The 23,816-nt window shown below is 46.6% G+C and overlaps 1 protein-coding gene across 5 annotated transcripts in view; it reads left to right on the forward strand.

The window, feature by feature from the left end:
• The window catches only part of CDH4 (cadherin 4), a 499,844-nt gene that overhangs the window by 444,749 nt on the left and 31,279 nt on the right, over positions 1-23,816 (forward strand). For 4 of the 5 annotated variants that reach the window (XM_075571398.1, XM_075571395.1, XM_075571394.1 and 1 more), the window contains 2 exons: positions 12,085-12,222; positions 23,388-23,573. In XM_075571398.1, the coding sequence (XP_075427513.1) occupies positions 12,085-12,222; positions 23,388-23,573 (324 nt within the window). The remainder of the gene's footprint in view (positions 1-12,084; positions 12,223-23,387; positions 23,574-23,816) is intronic. The other variant, XM_075571397.1, reaches the window with a different exon arrangement.

The raw sequence follows: 23,816 nt of genomic DNA on the forward strand, positions 1-23,816 counted from the left end.
TCTGTGTGTGCAGAATTAACACGCACGAGGTCCGAAGTCCGCAGCGATTCCTATCATATAAAGAAGCTTTAAATCTCTCTATCTTTGGGGTCTATGTATCAACTGAGAGAAAATGCGTTTTGAAGCACGGCTCTGGTTTTTTTTGAGCAGAGCAGAGGCGTATATAGGAACAGTTTCTCACATGTGCTGCTGAGTTTTAGACTTGGACTACTTTAAATATGGCACATTTTTGGAACAAATTATAAAGGCCAAAAAGAGTGATACAGAGAGACGCAGAATGTGATACATCTCATTATAATCTGTGGCCATGTAACTCTTCCCAACTCCTCCTACTGACTCTCCCCAAGGTGCAAGCTAGGACAGAGACGCAGAATGTGATACATCTCATTATAATCTGTGCACCATATAACTCTTCCCAACTCCTCCTACTGACTCTCCCCAAGGTGCATGCTGGGACAGAGACGCAGAATGTGATACATCTCATTATAATCTGTGCACCATGTAACTCCCCCAACTCCTCCTACTGACTCCCCCCAAGGTGCAAGCTGGGACAGAGACGCAGAATGTGATACATCTCATTATAATCTGTGCCCCATGTAAATCCCCCCCAACTCCTCCTACTGACTCTCCCCAAGGTGCAAGCTGGGGCAGAGACGCAGAATGTGATACATCTCATTATAATCTGTGCACCATGTAACTCCTCCCCAACTCCTCCTACTGACTCTCCCCAAGGTGCAAGCTGGGGCAGAGACGCATAATGTGATACATCTCATTATAATCTGTGCACCATGTAACTCCCCCCCAACTGCTCCTACTTACTCTTCACATCGCAAAATTGGAGCAAAATGCTTTGATACATTGGGACAGGGTGAAAATGTCATGGTTTTGCGTCAAAATTATTTTGATACATAGACTCCTATCTAGTTGTATATCATTCTGCATATCGGTATATCATTCTATCTATCTGTCCTTTCCCTCTCAGTGATAAGAGTAACTAACGGTCAGCACAGGTTTTGTTCAGATTGTCCGGCAGGTACGGTCTGAGTGCAAGTTATCACAATATCTCTGTGGAACTAAAAAATTATGTGCAATAACTGCCAAGTATCATCTCCACACTAGACCCCCAGAGCAGTGTTAGGATTTTGGACTCATCTGATCCCGCAGTTTGTTTGTTTTCCCCAATTTTTATCTTCCCCCAAAATGTAGCCTGACATCATGCCATGCTTGGAGATACTCAACATTAACCAATAACCTGTGTAATTCATGCAAAGCCCCATTAGCTTACAAGCAACCTGGACGATCTGGGGGGAGTGTGTGCAGTTGGCTGAGTTCGATCATTCCAAACCAAGTACAGTCTCCAAAACGCTTGGCATCAACAAAATCATAAATTAAAAACAAACAAAAACCTCTCCCTGTTTCCCAGTTATGTCTGACTTCAGTGATCGCAAAACAGAAAGCTTCTGAGCTAAAATACTCCCAGATTTCTGGGTTATTATCTTACTCTGGTTCGTCCGGATGCCAACGCTTTTGCTGCCCGGGGAACGTCAACACATGGCAAAGCAAAAGGGTTACGTATCTGCCAGCTTCCTACCTGTTCACTTGTCAGCGTTATGTTTAATGGCGTGGATTCCAAGGGTGAGGAAGATACTAAAGCTGCCTATTTTAATATTTATTGAAGACAGATGGTTTTTGACTGGGGTGTTCCAGAGCCAGCAGCACACATAACCCTGGCCAGTGCTAATGTTGGTTAGCAAGAGGCACACGTTTCATATCACGCTGAGAATTACAATATGATTGGAGAAGGAAATATTAGTGTTGGTTAGAAAGCAGCTGGTAGGACTGCAAAAACATATGCAATAATGTGGGGTTGATAATGGAAGAGATTCAAAAGACAGTAAAAATTGGTAGTGTTGGACCTGCTAAGAGGGTTTACTTTGATATGGTTGCAGGTTCGAAATGCTTCATTCCGAGGATTTGAATAAATGGCCGTGCTTATGAGAAGAAAAAACAGATGGTGTTGAACTAAATAATTATTCATACTGGATGCAGCATTGGGACCTTTTTTGTCTATCTATCGTATGCAATAATGTGTGATTGTGGTAGGGAAAATGCCGTTGTTTTAGTGGAGCATTGAGGTTTTGCAATACTCAAACTGCTGTATAATGCAGCATGTATACATTTAGGAGGGTGTTGGCAGATATTGCTGCAAACACAGAGAACATCATTATATCTAACACTGACATAAGGACCAGAAACTAGCGTTTGTCAAGGACCTCTGCATTATGACACTGGGAGGAAAGACCCAACGAGTCAGTCTCTTGCACATCCCAGGCACCAAATGACTCCATGTGACGAAAAGAACCCTTTAGCAAAGGCAGAGGATTGCAAACTGTCATTTTGAACAAAGCGTTGTGTTCATTCAGTTGGGAGCGTGGCGTGTGTGAGAGAGAATGTCTATTATTTTCAATACCCCCAGCTGATAACCAACTCACTGTCTTGGAAAGATTGTATCAGCGTTATTGATCAGTGTGGGCACCTTTCTTTGTTCACGTTCTGCCTGCCACAGAAGATGCCTAGGAGCTGGTCATCTGATGTTCCCCAAGGTCGTGTGGTAAAGTAACAAGGTTACCGCATGTTTCCTCACTCTGTCCTGACCAGTGAAACCGGCCTGACATTGCTAGGAAGCGAAGGCAGCTTACTGAAACGCCAACACTGACAGTGGAAATACTTTATTTAATATGACTTCTAATATGTATATTGTTTGCTGGATGGTGTTTCAGTTAGCTCCTTTCAGCTTATTCCAGAATAAGAATCTTTTCCCCTGAACCGGTTAGTAGGGAATAATATAACACTAGGAGATGTTTTGATGAGGAGTAATAAGACATTTGGAAAACAAGGAACTCACGGGGCGCTAACCGTGGTGCTGAAAGGTTTAATCAGGGAGCTGGCAAAAGTCGTGCACATATAAAACTGCTTGTTCTTTATAGCTGGTTCTCTAAGCAGGGGTGCTCAACTCCAGTCCTCAAGCCCCCCAAACAGGTCAGGTTTTCAGGATATCCCAGCTTCAGCACAGCTGGCTCAATCAGAGGCTCAGTCAAAGACAGCCTCTGATTGAGCCAGCTGTGTATTGTATTGTATTGTATGTCTTTATTTATATAGCGCCAAAAGTGTACTCAGCGCGTCACAAAGAATACAGTACAGGGAATTATAATGATACAATAAGTGCAGCAAAATCAGACAATAGGAAAGGAAATCCCTGCCCCGAAGAGCTTACAATCTAAGAGGTTTAATGGGAAACTTACAGAGACAGCAGGTGAGGGAGTAAGTGCTGTGCTGAAGCTGGGACTGATAGAGCCACCTGTGCTGAAGCAGGGATATCCTGAAAACCTGACCTGTTGGGGGGTCTTGAGGACATGGAGTTGAGCCTGATCTTAAGGTCGGTGTTGACTGGGCGGCATCACGTCTTTTTTTTCTTCTTTTTTTTTTTTTTTTTAAAGCAAATAATTGCAAATATAAAAGCAGCTTTTGTGTGTTTCTCATTGAAATGAAACACAAGAAGGGCAAAGCAACCCCCCAAAGCCAATTCCCAAGTCAGCAAGATGTGCGAGTGCCAACCTTCCTGTTTTGACAGTGGGTGTCATTCCTGACCAGAAAGGGGGGGGGCGGGGAATGGCCCAGTGACATAATTGCTAACATGTCTAATTATGGAGAGCTATGTAAATGTAGCATTTCTACATGATTGTAAATGTCAGGAGACACTTAAGTAAGTGGCACAGGTCTGCAGCATCTCTCTCCCTGTGTACCTAGACTTAGATGTCCTCGCTGCTCATCTTATTCATCTAAAGTTCCTTCCTAATTAGCTTATTTGTGGACTAATTGGCAGGAGATGAACAAGACTCTTCACATTTCCAGGGAGGTGTGCGTATTCGTTGGTGTATATTCATCTGCTTGGGTTGCTGCGCTGCTTACCTGTTTTATTTGAGACTTTTGTAGACTTGTGTTGTTGATTCCTCCTTTGCGTCACTTCGGGATGTTTGTCAAAGGTGTTTGTCCGTGGTTCGCATCACAACACATTTTTATGGGGGGGCCGCTCTTAAAATCCCAGTCCTAGGTAGACACCCCAAATCTTTTTCAACTTGTTTTTAATTTGTTGATTAACTTTTGATCCCCACCGTAGTTATATAGAAGTATTCATGTAGAAACGTTTTATTGCTGGACCATTGAAATAGTTACTCCCAGTTGGTTCTTCACTTCTGTATGAGCCGTTGGCAAAAGGTGTCTGTTGAACTTGATATGTGTAAATGTGGTTTCTTAGAAGTAGGTGTGTCTGCAGGGCTCCGTAGTAAATGATCATGGTAAGAGTCCCAAAGTATTGAAAGGTGACAGGTTCATCACAGGTGTTGATATATTTTAGTGAATCATCTTGGAAGGGTGGGGAGGGGGGCGTGTTGGTTCTTTCTTCCATGTTAGAAGCAAAGGAGGGAGAGGGAGTAGGGGGTATGACACCTTTTATTGAACCAACAAGTAGTTGTAGACATTTCAATTACTTCTTGGTCCAATAAAAGGCATCATACCATCTCCTCCCTATCCCTCCTTTGTTACTACTTAGGCTGCGGCCCCGCTGCCTGCGCTGCATGCGTGTCTGCGAGGCTGGCGGCGCGTGCAGCCGAGTCCCCCGGTCTGCAGAGCTGCAGGGGGAAAGACAGGGGGGGCATGACAGGGGAGTGATGGGGAGCGCGTCCGTGATGTCAGCTGCCATGTTTTCCCTCATTGGCTGAACCGTGGGGGGCGTGGCCTAGCGCTCCGTCGCGACTCCGGCTCTCAATTTTCTTGAGAGCAGGAGTTTCTGTCGGCGCAGCGTGGCGGCCCCCCCCTCGCATCGGGCCCGGCCCCATTGTGGGGCGGCTCTTGTCCCTGCTGCGTCCGCCACAGCGGGGACCTGGCCCAAGGGTGAGAGAGGATTGAGCACAGACATATATCCAACTGATCTGGTTTAAAGAGTGGGAGTATTGTGGTATAAATTAGGAGTGCATCTTCTGTGCTCAGACAGATCGTTCCTGCCTTACAAAAAAGGACAATGTAAGTGTTATCTCGTGAAGCCTAATTTCTTAAGCCTTAAGAGTCTTAACACTCTTTTCTTGAAACTTTCTCGCCCCCCCCCCCCCCCCCCATGTGGTTTTAAAGTTACGCACAGCTGATGTAAATGAGTACAAGGTACAATTATGATACTTGAATTCGGCACAGAAATGTGTCAAGGCATAATCACCATAAAGGTAAAGATAACTATAGCCCACTTCTGCGGCTAATGAAAATCATTATCAACTATTATTAGCTTTAATTAATTTATTCATAAAATTCTGATTTGGGTGGCAGGGCGCATGCTGTGAACACTGCAAAGAAATAGCTTTGTCTTTGGAGCAGCTGACTGGATTTGTTTTGTAGCTTTTGATTGGAACAGTATAACATTATAACTTTTACATGACTTTTTAAAGTGAATACTATTAAACGCAGGTAATGTCCATATTCATCAGCATGTACAAAGGGAGTCGCAAATATCCATTTTCCTTATAACATTGCCTGTAGTCCCAGCTGCAAGATGGCCCCCTCCAGGGATTAAATAGCTTTACCATTGTAAATTGGGAGTCCGATATTGGGGAAAACCCACAACTATGTTTCCCGGTATGCAAGAGAGCAAAGTATTGGTTCAAAGTGCCAGCTATGCCTGGGGAGAACGCAGTCACCCAACACCTCCTGAGGCTCCCCTGTTCTACCTCCAGAAAAAGGTGACCTTAGGGATCTTCTCAATGGTCCTGCGCACTGGCAAGACGCATCCGCAAAGACGCGACACACAAACTATATGTTTTTTTTCTTCTCCAAGTGTAAAGATTGTGCGTTGCTGCAGTTTTTTTCCTCTGACTTCTGCAGCCGTGCCTGTTAGAGTGAGCTCTCTGATGATAGGAACTGCCCAGGGTTCACTTGTAGTTCATCCATGCAGACAGTAAAAAAAGAAGTCAGGTTGGATTAGCAATATTGATTTAAACTGCATTCTGTTCAGCTCTCTGGATTGTGTCCCCCCCCCCCCCCCCCGCATCTTTAAATCCTGTACGTTTGAAGAAGTTGACATTTCACGAGCTGCCTCATCAGCGCGCCCTCAGTTTTCAGCCCACAGATGGTGTGCGATAAAGTGATGACGTCCATGTTTACATAGGATACCTGGGGAGGGCTATCCTGTAAGGGAGACCCACAGGCCAAGTTATAAGGATATCCCTGCTTCAGCACAGGCGGCTCAATAAGTGGCTCAGTCTTCGACTGCAGCAGGGATATCCTAAAAACCTGTTGGTGGCGCTTGAGGCCCGGAGTTGCCCACCCCTGGGCTGAAATCAAACCCACAAAAGCTGACTTTTAATGTATTCCTGTGCGCTCCGGCGAAGAAGGGGCAAGCCAGGTTCTAAGGAGAGGCATCGGTCTTGAGAACCCCGATGCAAATAACATACGTGGAGACCTGTAGTCATTACAGCTTCTGCCCTGCACTGTTTGCCATTAATGTCCTCGTAGCACTAATAGGATATCTCATCGTGAACGTCCCCTCTTGCAATGTACTCACTGAGATCCCCAGGTGACCCCAGTCCAGATACCAATCCACCTCTTCATTTCAATCCATCTCAACTCGGAAGTGTAATTACCGCAGTGCCCATTCCTCCCTTCAGTAAACATTATTGCAGGATTAATTTGTACCGAGTGCCTTTTTTACAATCCCGCAATATGTGCTATTAGACGTCTAATACCTAACCCCCGAGACTCCTTCCCCCAGTAATCTGAGCACAGCCTAATTATTTATTATCTTGTGCCTGATGGTAACGTCTGCTTTATGTGACTTTGGAGTGTTCCAGCATAAATATCAATTGACAGTGACTTCCCAATCCAATATTTAATTACATTATTGAAGACAGACTGCGGGGAATGATAAACGCATCCTCTGGGACAATTGAGATAAAAATGGTATTGATATGAAATGTATCACTAATAACGAATGATGGCTCCCAGCGCCGTGTCTTTCTCTCTGCGGCCGGAGCGAGCTTCAGAACCGGTGCGGGCCCATTCTGCAGCAGCGCCTGTGTAATCCAAATGTAGTTACCGTGATGGAGACTTGGTTCCTGCTGCCAGAGCCGGGGCTACAGAAAATACAGCACCAGATTTACACACACAGGAATTTGTTTCTATAAATCTGGTGTTGTTTTTTCCCTGCAGTTTGGTGCAGATTTTATTACATAACCTCTTTGTAGTATAGATAAAAAGCAGGTAAATAAAAGCCCCCGATAGTCCCACAATCCCACCCCTAGGAGGAGATTCAGTAACCTCCGGTGCAGGTTAGCGCAGTTCAGTCCAGTGTTAGCTGCCAGTGACTTGAATTACAGTTACCGCGGGATCGCAGGGATCGCTTAAATGGTCTACAAGTTGCCTTCTGGTACCCGGGAGTCATGGATCAGGGGCTTACAATGGCGACGTGATGCGGCACTGCGCTGAAGACGTAGTAAGAGAATTCCTCTGCTCACGAAGATATCACAAACAGCAAGAAGATCAAACATATCGCAGTCGGGCGGACATTTCCCAATCTCATTAACCTGATGAAGGAGATCTTCCCCCCCCACCCCCCCCCGAAACGTTACGCGTATTTCCCTGCTACAATAACGAGATTCTGATATGTCTGATCCTGACTGCGATGTATCTGATCCTGACTGCGATGTGTCTGATCCTGACTGCGATGTGTCTGATCCTGACTGCGATGTGTCTGATACTGACTGCGAGGTGTCTGATCCTGACTGCGATGTGTCTGATCCTGACTGCGATGTGTCTGATCCTGACTGCGATGTGTCTGATCCTGACTGCGATGTCTGATCCTGACTGCGATGTGTCTGATCCTGACTGCGATGAGTCTGATTCTGACTGCGATGTGTCTGATCCTGACTGCGATGTGTCTGATCCTGACTGCGATGTGTCTGATCCTGACTGCGATGTGTCTGATCCTGACTGCGATGTGTCTGATTCTGACTGCGATGTGTCTGATCCTGACTGCGATGTGTCTGATCCTGACTGCGATGTGTCTGATCCTGACTGCGATGTGTCTGATCCTGACTGCGATGTGTCTGATCCTGACTGCGATGTGTCTGATCCTGACTGCGATGTGTCTGATTCTGACTGCGATGTGTCTGATCCTGACTGCGATGTGTCTGATCCTGACTGCGATGTGTCTGATCCTGACTGCGATGTGTCTGATACTGACTGCGATGTCTGATCCTGACTGCGATGTGTCTGATCCTGACTGCGATGTCTGATCCTGACTGCGATGTGTCTGATCCTGACTGCGATGTGTCTGATCCTGACTGCGATGTGTCTGATCCTGACTGCGATGTGTCTGATTCTGACTGCGATGTGTCTGATCCTGACTGTGATGTGTCTGATCCTGACTGTGATGTGTCTGATCCTGACTGCGATGTGTCTGATCCCGACTGCGATGTGTCTGATCCCGACTGCGATGTGTCTGATCCCGACTGCGATGTGTCTGATCCTGACTGCGATGTGTCTGATACTGACTGCGATGTGTCTGATCTTGACTGCGATGTGTCTGATCCTGACTGCGATGTGTCTGATCCTGACTGCGATGTGTCTGATACTGACTGCGATGTGTCTAATCCCGACTGCGATGTGTCTGATCCCGACTGCGATGTGTCTGACCCTGACTGCGATGTGTCAGATCCGACAGCGATGTGTCTGATCCCGACTGTGATGTGTCTGATCCTGACTGCGATGTGTCTGATCCTGACTGCGATGTGTCTGATCCTGACTGCGATGTGTCTGATCCTGACTGCGATGTGTCTGATCCTGACTGCGATGTGTCTGATCCTGACTGCGATGTGTCTGATCCTGACTGCGATGTGTCTGATCCCGACTGCGATGTGTCTGATCCCGACTGCGATGTGTCTGATCCCGACTGCGATGTGTCTGATCCCGACTGCGATGTGTCTGATCCCGACTGCGATGTGTCTGATCCTGACTGCGATGTGTCTGATCTTGACTGCGATGTGTCTGATCCTGACTGTGATGTGTCTGATCCCGACTGCGATGTGCCTGATCCCGACTGCGATGTGTCTGATTCTGACTGCGATGTGTCTGATCCTGACTGCGATGTGTCTGATCCTGACTGCGATGTGTCTGATCCTGACTGCGATGTGTCTGATCCTGACTGCGATGTGTCTGATCCTGACTGCGATGTGTCTGATCCTGACTGCGATATGTCTGATCCTGACTGTGATGTGTCTGATCCCGACTGCGATGTGTCTGATCCCGACTGCGATGTGTCTGATCCTGACTGCGATGTGTCTGACTGCGATATGTCTGATCCTGACTGTGATGTGTCTGATCCCGACTGCGATGTGTCTGATCCTGACTGCGATGTGTCTGATCCTGACTGCGATGTGTCTGATCCTGACTGCGATGTGTCTGATCCTGACTGCGATGTGTCTGATCCTGACTGTGATGTGTCTGATCCTGACTGCGATGTGTCTGATCCTGACTGCGATGTGTCTGATCCTGACTGCGATGTGTCTGATCCTGACTGCGATGTGTCTGATCCCGACTGTGATGTGTCTGATCCTGACTGCGATGTGTCTGATCCTGACTGCGATGTGTCTGATCCTGACTGCGATGTGTCTGATCCTGACTGCGATGTGTCTGATTCTGACTGCGATGTGTCTGATCCTGACTGCGATGTGTCTGATTCTGACTGCGATGTGTCTGATCCTGACTGCGATGTGTCTGATCCTGACTGCGATGTGTCTGATCCTGACTGCGATGTGTCTGATCCTGACTGCGATGTGTCTGATCCTGACTGCGATGTGTCTGATCCTGACTGCGATGTGTCTGATCCTGACTGCGATGTGTCTGATCCTGACTGCGATGTGTCTGATCCTGACTGCGATGTGTCTGATCCTGACTGCGATGTGTCTGATCCTGACTGCGATGTGTCTGATACTGACTGCGATGTCTGATCCTGACTGCGATGTGTCTGATCCTGACTGCGATGTCTGATCCTGACTGCGATGTGTCTGATCCTGACTGCGATGTCTGATCCTGACTGCGATGTGTCTGATCCTGACTGCGATGTGTCTGATTCTGACTGCGATGTGTCTGATCCTGACTGCGATGTGTCTGATCCTGACTGCGATGTGTCTGATCCCGACTGCGATGTGTCTGATCCCGACTGCGATGTGTCTGATCCCGACTGCGATGTGTCTGATCCCGACTGCGATGTGTCTGATCCTGACTGCGATGTGTCTGATACTGACTGCGATGTGTCTGATCTTGACTGCGATGTGTCTGATCCTGACTGCGATGTGTCTGATCCTGACTGCGATGTGTCTGATACTGACTGCGATGTGTCTAATCCCGACTGCGATGTGTCTGATCCCGACTGCGATGTGTCTGATCCTGACTGCGATGTGTCTGACCCTGACTGCGATGTGTCTGATCCCGACTGCGATGTGTCTGATCCCGACTGCGATGTGTCTGATCCCGACTGCGATGTGTCTGATCCTGACTGCGATGTGTCTGATCCTGACTGCGATGTGTCTGATCCTGACTGCGATGTGTCTGATCCTGACTGCGATGTGTCTGATCCCGACTGCGATGTGTCTGATCCCGACTGCGATGTGTCTGATCCCGACTGCGATGTGTCTGATCCCGACTGCGATGTGTCTGATCCCGACTGCGATGTGTCTGATCCCGACTGCGATGTGTCTGATCCCGACTGCGATGTGTCTGATCCCGACTGCGATGTGTCTGATCCCGACTGCGATGTGTCTGATCCCGACTGCGATGTGTCTGATCCCGACTGCGATGTGTCTGATCCCGACTGCGATGTGTCTGATCCTGACTGCGATGTGTCTGATACTGACTGCGATGTGTCTGATCCTGACTGCGATGTGTCTGATCCTGACTGCGATGTGTCTGATCCTGACTGCGATGTGTCTGATACCGACTGTGATGTGTCTGATCCTGACTGCGATGTGTCTGATCCTGACTGCGATGTGTCTGATCCTGACTGCGATGTGTCTGATCCTGACTGCGATGTGTCTGATCCTGACTGCGATGTGTCTGATCCTGACTGCGATGTGTCTGATCCTGACTGCGATGTGTCTGATCCTGACTGCGATGTGTCTGATCCTGACTGCGATGTGTCTGATCCTGACTGCGATGTGTCTGATCCTGAATGCGATGTGTCTGATCCTGACTGCGATGTGTCTGATCCTGACTGCGATGTGTCTGATCCCGACTGAGATGTGTCTGATCCTGACTGCGATGTGTCTGATCCTGACTGCGATGTGTCTGATCCTGACTGCGATGTGTCAAAAGTGAAGCTAACGGAAAATGCAATTCCCGTTGATTGTTAAATGACTTTTCCACAAACGTTTTTAAATCAAAGTGAGATTCTTCGCCGAATCAAAAATCGGTGATACATTTGCCAGGTTTAACTAAGTGTGCAAAAAGTCTGCCTATCTCTAAAAAGATGGCCGTGCCCAAGGCGGCATGCTGACAGTGGGGACCCTCCTCCTGCAGCGTAATGATATCACGGCGTAACGATGTCGCGCGGTGCCATAACAGATGCTGCAGAAGGAAGAAAGACCTCCGCCAGCTACACACATCTCCCCCCGCCCTACCTTGGGGTGAGCAGCGCTGCGGTCCTGCCTCGGTTCCGGGACTCCCCAGCTCCCTCCTCCAGCTCTCCCCTCTACTGTCGGGCTGAATGTGGATCCCGGCACCAACAGGGAGAGGGAGCGCAGGCCTCCCTCCCCCCCCCCCCCGAAGGCGTGGGGCCAAAGTCAGCCACCTTGCCCTAAGGCATGCCCTGTGTAACGAGGCAGCCATTTCTAATGTCTCCAACAAACCTGTCTCCAGTCAATGCCACAGCATAAGACGATTGGTTGCCTGGAACATCATTTGGCTTGTATAGCTGGAGAACGTTTGGAGCAGGGCTGTGTGAGTGTGCTGGGTCTGATCATCGTCACCTCTCTCTGTGTCTCTCTGCAGAAGGTCCAACAGTACACTGTAGTCATCCAGGCCACCGATATGGAAGGGAACTTGAACCATGGGCTTTCCAACACTGCCACAGCCGTCATCACTGTAGCAGACGTCAATGACAACCCACCTGAATTCACCTCCAAGATGGTGAGTATCAGCAAGTCACAGCAAAGGGGGTGTATGTCTCAAGGTAATTGTGTAGCAAAACTGGGGGTTTTGTATCCTGCAACAGAGTATCAAAGTACTTTGCTCCAATTTAACCCCATGTGCACCAGCACACGAGTTGGGGAGAGTCTGTAGGAATGGCTTGGATGGAGTTACTTCAGGGGTTCTCAGCTCCAGTCCTCAAGACCCAACTCCCCAACTTCGTCATTATCTTCTTCATCATCACCATCTTCTTCTTCATCTTTGTCAGCATCTTTAATCTATTTCTTCATCATCATCTTCATAATAATCATCACCATCTTCCTCGTCACCATCTTCCTCATCATTATCTTCTTCATCACCATCTTCTTCATCTTCATCTTCATAATAATCATCACCATCTTCATCGTCGCCATCTTCTTCATCATTATCTTCTTCATCGTCATCATCATCACCATCTTCATCGTCATCATCATCACCATCTCCTTCTTCATCTTTGTCAGCATCTTTCATCTATTTCTTCATCTTCATCATCATCTTCGTAATAATCATCACCATCTTCATCGTCGTCATCTTCTTATCATTATCTTCTTCATCGTCGTCATCATCACCATCTTCTTCATCGTCACCGTCATCGTCATCATCATCTTCATCTGCCATTTACATGGAGTTGAAAAGGTCCCAGACTGTTTGAAAGAGAGTTCAATGCTGTAATTGGGGCTGATAATTATAAGCTGCAGTCATATGAAACACAAAAACAGATTTGGTTAAAACAAAAGAAATTAAAGTGCTTGTTTCTCTATTCTAATTCTCAGTCGAAAAATAGTAAATCACTTTTTAATCTAGTCCCTCTTATTTCTGTAATAGGAAAGGCATTTATTCTAAATGTAGTCGTAAGCTACAAATGTGCAAGTCCTCTGGCATACAATGGGAAAGGAAGTGACCGTGTCTGAGAAGCATTACTCGGGCGTTAGCAGCAGAAGTAGCGTGACCATTACAGGAGGGTCCAGGGGAAGCAAGACTTTATTTATGGGCAAATTCCTGGTGGAAGCTTCGGTCTTTTCCCTGTATTTCCTCATTAATAAGGATCTTACAGAGCGTTCCTGAGATGTACATGAGAGGAGCCCACCTAGCAAATTTTAGCCCGGGGGGTGGGGGGGTGGCGACCAACAAACCGGCCCAGGAATCAGACGGGCCATGCACTATACACGCAACAGACACACGCACCATACACACACCATACACAGATACATACACAAGATACACGTAATGTCCAGAAGTCAGGGAGCGCAGACACCAGGATGAACATATGAGGAGAAAAAACAATAACACAAATGATAGTGCAATCCTGTGGGGTAAAAAAATATTCCAACTGGGAATGGGGACATGCACAGTGGATAGAAACAAAATATAGACAGATAGCCACTGCTATAGTCCTATGGGGTAAGAGGCTGGAATATGATCAGGTATACACATGACACAGTGGTTGAAATCAAGAATGGCCACACAAATGTGGAAAATGATAAAAAAGGGTTTAGTAAAATGACATCAGGAGGCACACGGATGCAGTGGGAACTTACAATCAAGCCCCAGAAATCAGGCAATGGAAATAGAGCTTAGTCTGTGTCCGTTGTGGGAGAGATAACCTGTATGCGTAGTAACTGCTGCAGGGGGGTCAGGCTGCGCTGGCGCTTCTTCCACTGTCAGCCTCCGCAGAACTTCGGGGTTAGATTCTCTCCACCAGTATTCAGCACCACGTGACTGCGTCACATTGCGGGCAAAGCAAGCTGCTATAAAACAGGAACCAGAGACTCAACGCAAGTAGACTTCTGCATATCGCTAACAGCTTCCTCAGGAGTCTGAGGAAGCTGTTAGCGAAATGCAGAAGTCTACTTCTTTATTCTACTTCTTTATTCTCTGGAGTGCTGTGGACAACCTCAATTTTGCCATTCATGGATGATGAATTTATGTGTATATAATGCATCATCCATGCATCATATACACATACACCATTAATGTATCATACAGTATACACTCGCACACACCATCCATACATCATACACACACACACATCATCCATGCGTCATATACATACATGTCATGGAACAAGAATCACATTCCTGCCCAACCCCCCTTCTGCTTGTCAGCTCCTTAAGTTCAGCTGCAGGCATTGGCTCCATATACACACACTGTGCCTGTGTAACATGCAACAATGTTGCATTTCTTGCCTCTGAGCAGTAATCAGTGAACTGCTACTGCAGCTTCTCCAGTCCTCCCAGTTAATGGACTTTCCCATGTTCTCCCCTGTCTTTTGCTGACAGTTAGTGCAGTCCCACTCAACCTTTAGTGTGACCCCTGCCCCTCACTTCCTTTTCCACCCTAGATTACAGTGAGTACAGACCTGTCTGCATCCACCCCTGGTAAGGCCTTTCTCTCTTATCATAGTCTAACCTCGCAGAAGCATCCCACATAGAGAAGCACTCTCTACCTACACTACACCTACAAGTTCCTGTGTTTTCTAATCCAGCAATAAAATTAAGAAAGACATTAAGGACTTGTCATGCTTTGGAAGAGGGAGGACATGAGTTGAGCTTACTGGAATCATTCATACATCATTCGTGACCCTGGTTCCAGGAAAATACACACACACATCATCTATGCATCATATACACATACACCATTAATGTATCATACAGTATACACTCGCACACACCATCCATACATCATATACACACACACATCATTAATGCGTCATATACATATACACACACATCATTAATGCGTCATATACATACACACACACACACATCATCCATACATCATATACACACACACATCATTAATGCGTCATATACATACACACACACACACACACATCATCCATGCATCGTATACATACACACACACGCACATCATCCATGCATCATACACACACACACACACACATCGATGCATTATATACATACACACACACACATCATCCGTGCATCATATACATACATCATCAATGCATTATATACACACATGATCCATGCATCATCCACATACACACATTATCAATGCATCATACACACACACACACACACATCCATGTAACACACACTTACACACTCACCAGCAGCACACAGCAGACAGCAGACAGTCTGGGAGAAGAGAGGAGTACCTGCTGGGCTCTGCAGCGCAACCTACTGGACGGAATGTACAGTGCACTCACACACACAGCTTTCCCCCTCTCTGCCCCGGACCAATTTTATTTAAATGTGACCGGCCCGGGGGCGGGGTGGGGGGTGGGGGGAGGCAATTTCTGAGCGGTGGGACTCGGCGGTGGGACTCGGCGGTGGAACTGAGTGGTGGGACTCGGCGGTGGGACTGAGTGGTGGGACTCGGCAGTGGGACTGAGCGGTGGGACTCGGCAGTGGGACTGAGCGGTGGGACTCGGCGGTGGGACTGAGTGGTGGGACTCGGCAGTGGGACTGAGCGGTGGGACTCGGCGCTCGGCGGTGGGACTGTGCGGTGGGACTGTGCGGTGGGACTGAGCGGTGGGACTGAGCGGTGGGACTCGGCGCTCGGCGGTCGGGAGCAAAGAAAAGCAGGAAGGTTTTGCAGAAGATGACAAATAGGTGAACGCAGGAACAAGGTTTGATATCACCAGGGATCCCCAATGCTTCTGTAACCCTTCCGCTGCCAGAGAGGGCATTGAAGGGGTGAACATGACTTAGGCGGAGTCATTCTTAGCAGGTCCTCATAGTGCTGCTCAAGCCATGGTACTGGAGGGGTTAAACCCCTCAGTGCCAGAGTAACCCATTGCTTTGGGTTCATGGAAACCTGCCCCAGTCCCCCAGGAACACTATCCTCCCTGTTTCATGCGTTCGCCGCTCCCACTTCGCTACACGAGACATACAGATCTAGCAGACGCTTGTCATCGCTCGTTAAGGCACTAATTAGCGCTTTGCAGGTAGCAACCCGCAGCTCCTTTGAAAAGTATTGCCAATCAGCCGAGAGCGCAAATCGCCCCAGTAAAACTCGCGGGTGCCGTAATGCAAAATCGCACGATAACGGTGCAATAACATCTGTATAATCGCCCCCCCCCCCCCCTCCTGCTTCCACATCTGGCTTTGTTTTGTGCAGCGGGAATGGGGGGGGGGGGGAAGCAGTAATTACAGATTCTCTTACACAAACCCCGACAGCCGCTTCCACCTGATCAATTATATATTACCTCCGAGGCAGGGGCTTGTCTCCGAGCGACGTCTAATCACCTCATTTTACTGCTCTTCTGGAAATAAAATGACTGCTCAGCCCCCCCCCCCCCCACCCCTGCTTGCCATTTTAACATGATGTTTGATTAGCACAAGTGCTGCATCTAATTCTAATTAGGAGCAGAGGCAGCGGTGAGATACAGTAACAAGAATCGGGCACCATTCCTTGTACACAGGCTGCTACTGGATCAAAACTTCTGCTTAACCCTTCACAGAGAGACCTGGAATGCATTTTGGAGAGGGAGTGGCTCAGTGAGTAAAGACACTGACTGGCACTGAGTTTGAAGCATGGGCACCTGGTTCAATTCCCGGTGTCGGCTCCTTGTGACCTTGGGCGAGTCACTTTATCTCCCTGTGCCTCAGGCACCAAAAACATAGATTGTAAGCTCCACGGGGCACTGACTGTGCCTGCAAAATGTCTCTGTAAAGCGCTGCGTAAAACTATCAGCGCTATACAAGAACATGCTATTATTATTATTATTATTGGGTATACATACAGCTACATCAAGTATTTAGATTGTAAGCGCATTTCTGTGTACAGCCCCTTTATCCATCCGTTGTATTATTATGCTGGCACATTTTACTCATAATAATAGTATTATTATATTTTTTTCTTGGGTAGGTGGGTTGCTTGGTCTCCGAGCGTAAAAACTGGAGCACCAGATGTGCCAAAGGATAAAATGTCAATTGCTTTCAACAGAATGTCTCCAGTTTGGTTACATCGTTATAAAATGTCCAGGAGGAAGCCCGGGGGCTCACAGCGCTGCGACAGAAAGAAAAAAGTTGGACAATTTTCTATATAAATTCTATTTGAATTCTTTCAAAGAGGGTATCCCTCCAACAGTCCCTATCAACTATAAGTATATGGGACAGCTTGATAGTGAAGCTGGCGCCTATGTGGCCTGTTTCTCTATGAGAATGTCCAGCAGCCAGGAAATGAATAGCGCAAAGTGGCTTCTTGAAACCCTGTGTGTATACAGACGCAGCTCCTCCTGATAGATGAATCACTTGGCTATTTAACTGAACTCACAAGTCCTGGATTCGTTGTTGCACTTGTGACAGTTGAGGGAATTCTCCGTCGGTGTGCGGATCCGCTTGCAAAGGTACTGGAAGACAAGGCGAAAAGATTGTGACGCACCGCCGTGCGGATGAAACAGCGAGGGGGGTGACTGCGTTGAAAACTTTTATTTAATCGTGTAAAACGGAGGTAGGGGGAAAAAAATCTACATGTTTATCAAGGACCCGAAACATGTAGGTTTTTTCCCCTACCTCCGTTTACACGAATAAATAAAAGCTTTCGACACAGTCACCCTCACTGTTTAATTTGCATGGTGATGCGTCACAATCTTTTCACATTTTGTTGGTTACATAGTTAGATATTTATATCGTTACATCATTACATAGTTACATAGTAGATGAGGTTGAAAAAAGTTCAACCTATGCTAAATTTAGTATATTGATCCAGAGTAAGGCTGCGTCAGCATGCTGCGCGATCAGACTGCCTCAAGGCAGTGATCGCGTCCATGCGGCGTGCGGGTGCGTGCGGAGGCAGGAGGGGGCGCGCGATGCGCAAGAAATCAGTTAAAACTGATTTCTCGCACAATAGGGCGGTCACGTAAGCGGTTCGCCCAATGAGGGTGAACCAGCTCCGTGACGTCACTGGGAACGCCCCCAGGAATGCCCCCCATGGCCCGAGTACTACGGCCAGGGAAAGCACCCGCTTTCCCTCAGCCTCCGCGCGCCTCCGCACGGCTGCACTCTCTATGGACGCAGCCTAAGGCAAACAAAAAACCTCAGTGACACATCATTCAATGAGATCTCATAAGGGGGAAAATAAATTCCTTCCTGACTCCAATAATCAGATTACTCCCTGGATCAACATCCTTCCCGTGTTTACTTATTTTGTATTTCCCTGTATATCTTTCCTTTCTAAAAATGTGTCCAACGTTTTAATCTAGTGCTGTTTTTTGCGCACTGGTTTCGTCCCAGTTTTGCAGCCAGGAGACTTTAGTGAATGCAAATACTAAAAGACAAAATGGCGCCCGCGGCATTGGGAGGGAAAGGGACTTTCTCAGCTCTGCAAGTTGCAGCCACTGGGTTTCCAGTTGGGGTTCTTACACATTGAATTCCACAACTAGAATCACTAATCCAGTCTGTAGTTTCCATTCGCTTGAGCCTGCTGCAAAGCACACCCCTCTATCGGAGCTGAAATGTTTAAATAAAAGGGGTGCACAGGACATACAGAAGAATCGCACATCCCCAGCAGGCAACCTTAACGAGTTCTGCTCTCTAGATATCTCTTGCCGCTCAACTGCGATATGATCAGGTATAGCGAAGCACAACAGATGTGAAAGGTCACTCCGCCTCCATCAGTCACGCTGGAGCACGGCAGATCCCAGTCTGGATAAATTCCCAATTTGTCTTCCTAACAAGGTGATGATATCGGGATTTCACAGCGCGGAGAGGAGAGGGGAGCAGATGAAAGATTTGGTGCTGTCGGAGACGGACCTGTATCCGCATTCACAGAGCAGGTTTACAAAGTTTCCAAAGTCATGCAGTTTAATGAAGAGGGAACTGCCTGAGCTCATTCTCTCCGTCAATATGTGGTGTATTCCTCGTCAGAGAGGAGAGGCCAGCTCCATACAAATACATACAGAGTTACATAGTACATGAGGTTGAAAACCGACACATGTCCATCAAGTTCAACCTCCATGGGATTCCAATCTTCTCCAAAAGCTCTGCAGCATATCAAAGAACAGCCTTAGGGGTAAATTGTACAAAGTCCAAAGCGGCCATTCGGGCCATTTTAAGACCCAAATCGCTATTGAGGACTATGTAGAATGACCCTTTATTGGTTTACCCCTTTTGTTCCCGATGGGAGCAATGACGTTGTTGATCAGAAGTCTAGGTATTAGGGCAAGTAAACCTTTGCTCCAATGCTTATTTTCTGCCTACAGCTTCAGATTTAAGGAAGCTGCTAATTAAGTTGGTTACATGTAATGCAGATCATTAGCCAGGGAACTCTATGCCACCCCAGTCGTGATACTGAAAACGGGATAACACAAGAGGCGCAGAATTTGGTCCATCTTGGTCCATATGTGCATCACTTAACTCCTCCATAATACCTTCTACTGAGACTTTCCAAACCACTAACTCAACCACACAGGGCAAATAATGTTGATACAATGATGTACAGTAGTAACAAAGGAGGGACAGGGAGGAGGGGGTATGATACCGAGCAGTTAAAATGTTACAAGTTTTCGAACCTCTCAAGGTCCTTCATCGGGTACCCGTTCAAAAGCTCATCTCAAGACAAGCTTGTTGGTTCAATAACAAGTATCATACCCCCTCCTCCCTCTCCCTCCATTGTTACTCCATGGAAGAATTGACATTGCGTCCAGCGCTCTCCCTTCCCTGCCCCTGGATACCCAACTAACTTCCCCAGTGGCATCGGGTGTCACTGGGCTCTGATGGGGGGGGTGGGGGAACCAGGAGGAGGGCCCTGACCAAGCATGGAACAGGTCTGGGAGGCGCGCCACCGGACCCAAAAACTTGGACCACACAGCCGTGTAGAGGATTGGACACAGGACAGGGGTAATATACAAATTGCCTCCCCAGCTGCTGTTATTACCCGGGGGATGGGGTGGGGAGAGATGGGGGGGGGGGTAAAAATGGTTGGAAATTTATTAAAATGCCCACCCTGATAGAGATTAATATACTTTTAACATAGCAAATTAAACACTCCCTCAATTGGTCAAAAAAGAAAATTCTATGAAAAATCTAATACGCCTGACACCATGTTAGCGGCCAAACTGGGAAATAACCACTCGTCCCGAAATATCCAGGCAATTAAACTAGAATCAGGCGTGACCACATCAAGCCCCAGAACAATGGCACAGGAATTCCACAGATACTACGTAGATCTATATAACGGCCAAAAGGTACTGCATAGTAAAAAAAAAAACAATTAATTAAACAACTTTTTAGCCTCTGCCATTCTTCCCACATTAAGTAAAGCAGAGGGAGAGGAGCTAGGAAAGGAAATCGCACTAGAGGAATTTCTGTATGTCATTAAAAACCTAAAACTTTCCAAAGCCCCAGGACCCGACGGGTTCTCATACCTCTATCACAAAGAATGTGCCAATTTACTGGCCTCGCACCTCCTGAGAGTATTCAATTCAATCCTGAAAGGATCCTCTTTCCCACCTAACATGTTGCAAGCCTCTTTCACTTTAATCCACAAGCAGGGAAAAGATCCGATAAACTGCGCCAGCTATAGACCAATCTCGCTGATCAATTCACATCTGAAAATATACTCTAAAATTCGAGCAAACCGAATCAGTGCAATTCTCCCCTGGCTGGGACCAAGTGGGATTTATACAAGGTAGGCAAGCCGCAGATAACACAGGAAGGATAATAGATTTGATAGACTGGGCTAACAAACAAAATATACCCACTATGGTACTAGGGCTTGATGCTGCAAAAGCATTAGATCAGATATATTGGTCCTATAGTTTAGTATAGTTTGCTGTTCTCGGATCTTTCCGTTTTGGTGAAAGACTTATGACGGCGATCTCGGCCCTATATTTAAATCCGGAGGCAAACGTGGTCGGACAAGGCTTCCCGTCTGATAGGTTTAATATCAAAAGCGGCACGAGACGAGGTTGCCCTCTCTTCCCCCTGCTATTTGCCCTCTGCATGGAACCACTAGCACCGAACATAAGACGTAACCCAGAAATATCGGGGATAGAGGTGGACAAACAAACCCATAAGTTAGTGCTGTTTGCAGATGATGTAATTCTCACAGTGTCTAAACCTCTGACTTCTCTCCCAAGTTTGTTCTCTATGCTTTCAACCTTTAACAAAATACCAGACTTCAAAATTAATAACTCCAGATCCGAAGCACTAAATATTAATCTCCCAGAAGTGGAAAATTTGATAGCGATTAACTTCAACTTTAGGTGGCAACCCAAGTGTATTAAATATTTGGGAGTAAATATTACTAATAACTCCAAATCACCTGTATCAAGCGAACTACCCTAACCTACTCAAAATCCTTAGAGAAGACATTAGGACATGGTCAGGATATACATTTATGCCCCAATGGGAGGAGGTGTTAGATGAGGAAACGTAGAACCAAATATTTCGGTCGGTCGCCAGGAGCTCAATATGCACCGCTCTGAAGGAAAGCACTTGCAAAGTACTCACTAGGTGGTATCTCACACCCCAGAAATTATCCAAATTTATACCGGGATACTCCCCACTCGGCCCTAAAGTGTGGGGAGCTCAAGCCACAATGCCACATATGTGCTGGACGTGCCCAAAAGTAGTCTCCCTGTGGAGGAAAATAAGAAACTGGTTGAGAAGGATACTGGGTCTAGACCTACCATTCCACCCATGGCTATTACTGCTCAATAGTCCAGAGAATTCCCGGAACCGATCATGCTCTCGGTCGTCATTTTACAACCGCCACTAGATGCGAAATAGCCTCGGTATGGAAACAACAAGAAGTACCTCAAATGTCTAAAATAAGAAATAGGATCTGGTATGTATGCCAAATGGAAACATTGACTAGTTTATTAAACGATACGGGCCAAAAGTGTCAAAAAAACTTGGCAACCCTGGCTAGCCCAATCAGACATCTAGGGTATAAACCCTTCATCAATTATGACATAATTAAACAACTGGCTGGCACAGGCTTACCCCCGGTAGGTAACAGGCTACATACACTCTGTTCCAGATTATAGCTTATCGGAGGCATAGCCCATCCATGGACACCCAGTGGAGAAAGCCCCCACATCTCTCCCCCTCCTCATCACTCCCCACGTTGTGTACCCCCACCCCTCCTTTTTCTTTTGTCTCTTTCTCTTCTTGCTGTAAATCTGGGATTCACATATGTGTAATTCTATGTCCTTGTATGTAAAGTTATGTTTTTTAAGTTACAAAAAAAAAGGGGTTATTTATACTTTAAACTATAGTCTTCAAACGTAAGAATTATTATAGCCTTGGAAACACTAATCGTTATATTATAATGTCAACAAATGCACTGACTCGTCCAGGCACTAGGATTCCGGCATTGTTACAGTTACCAGAACCTAATGCTTTATTTCCCCTGTGTTTTCCAATCTCTGTATTCATACTGTACGTTGTTTATATGGTCGGTGATACATACTTCTAAAGATAGTCACTATGTCCGATTTCAAACGGACAACTGGAAGTGTGCTTTGGGAAAAGCATCAAACGTATCCCAGAATAAAAACAGAGGAATCGCCGCGAGACCCAATCATTTCTCCCAAATTAGACAGGAGCAATAAGTAATAAGTGGAACTGTCAGAAAACAGACGCTTGGCTTGGAACCAAAATAGCCGCAATTCACACTAATTAAAGCTGATGCTAAACTGCGAATTCATTTTTTTTTGTTTGATTCTGAATTTATTTATATTGACCCAGAACAGAAAATCCCAGTAATGTTCAAGAATTCACAATTCATGCTATATTAGTATAATGTCTGAAATTGTTTCTTCATTAATGTTAATTTCCAAATACATTAACCAGTCTTTTGGGGCAGCTACCACTACTTATATTTCACACTTCATTTCACAGCAGCGCCATATGTACTGTATATGTTATCAGCTATTATGTGTTGAGAAGTCACAAAAATACCGGTATTCTGATTTTCACTGTTTTTGAAGGCCAACATAATAAATCCGTTGGTAGTGCAGGGGTAGTAGTATTGATCCGGTGTATCTCTGTATACACGGCCTGGTCACATTTTGTAGGTTTCTCTGAAACTGGAAACGCTGCATTATGCAGCATTTCTGAGAGTGCGCACTCCGAACCGCATATTTTACTTAGAGGTGATCATGACTGTTCTGATGATTGACGCGTGTAGACAATCTGCTGCCCTGACAGTTCCTCGGTGAGGTGCCGGAAAACCGCGTGGACGGGGTGGTGGCCAATCTGACGGTGGTGGATAGGGACCAGCCGCACACGACCAACTGGAATGCAATTTACAAGATCATCAGCGGTGACCCGGCCGGTCACTTCACCATCAGGACAGACCCCATGACCAACGAGGGCGTTGTAACTGTGTTGAAGGTAGGACATAGTATACTGATCTATCCATCCATCTATCTATCCATTTATCCATGTACCCATCCATCTATCCAGTTATCTATCTACCAATCTATCTGTTCATGTTGTTATCCATCCATTTACCTATCTATCTACCCAACCACCTATCCAGCTATCTATCTATCTTTCTATCTATCTATCTACCCATCTATCCATCCATCTATCTATCTACCCATCCACCCATCTATCCATCCATCTATCTATCTA

The sequence above is a fragment of the Ascaphus truei genome, chromosome 15 (genome assembly GCF_040206685.1).
Source record: "Ascaphus truei isolate aAscTru1 chromosome 15, aAscTru1.hap1, whole genome shotgun sequence".
In the NCBI taxonomy this organism is placed as follows: Eukaryota; Metazoa; Chordata; class Amphibia; order Anura; family Ascaphidae; genus Ascaphus; species Ascaphus truei.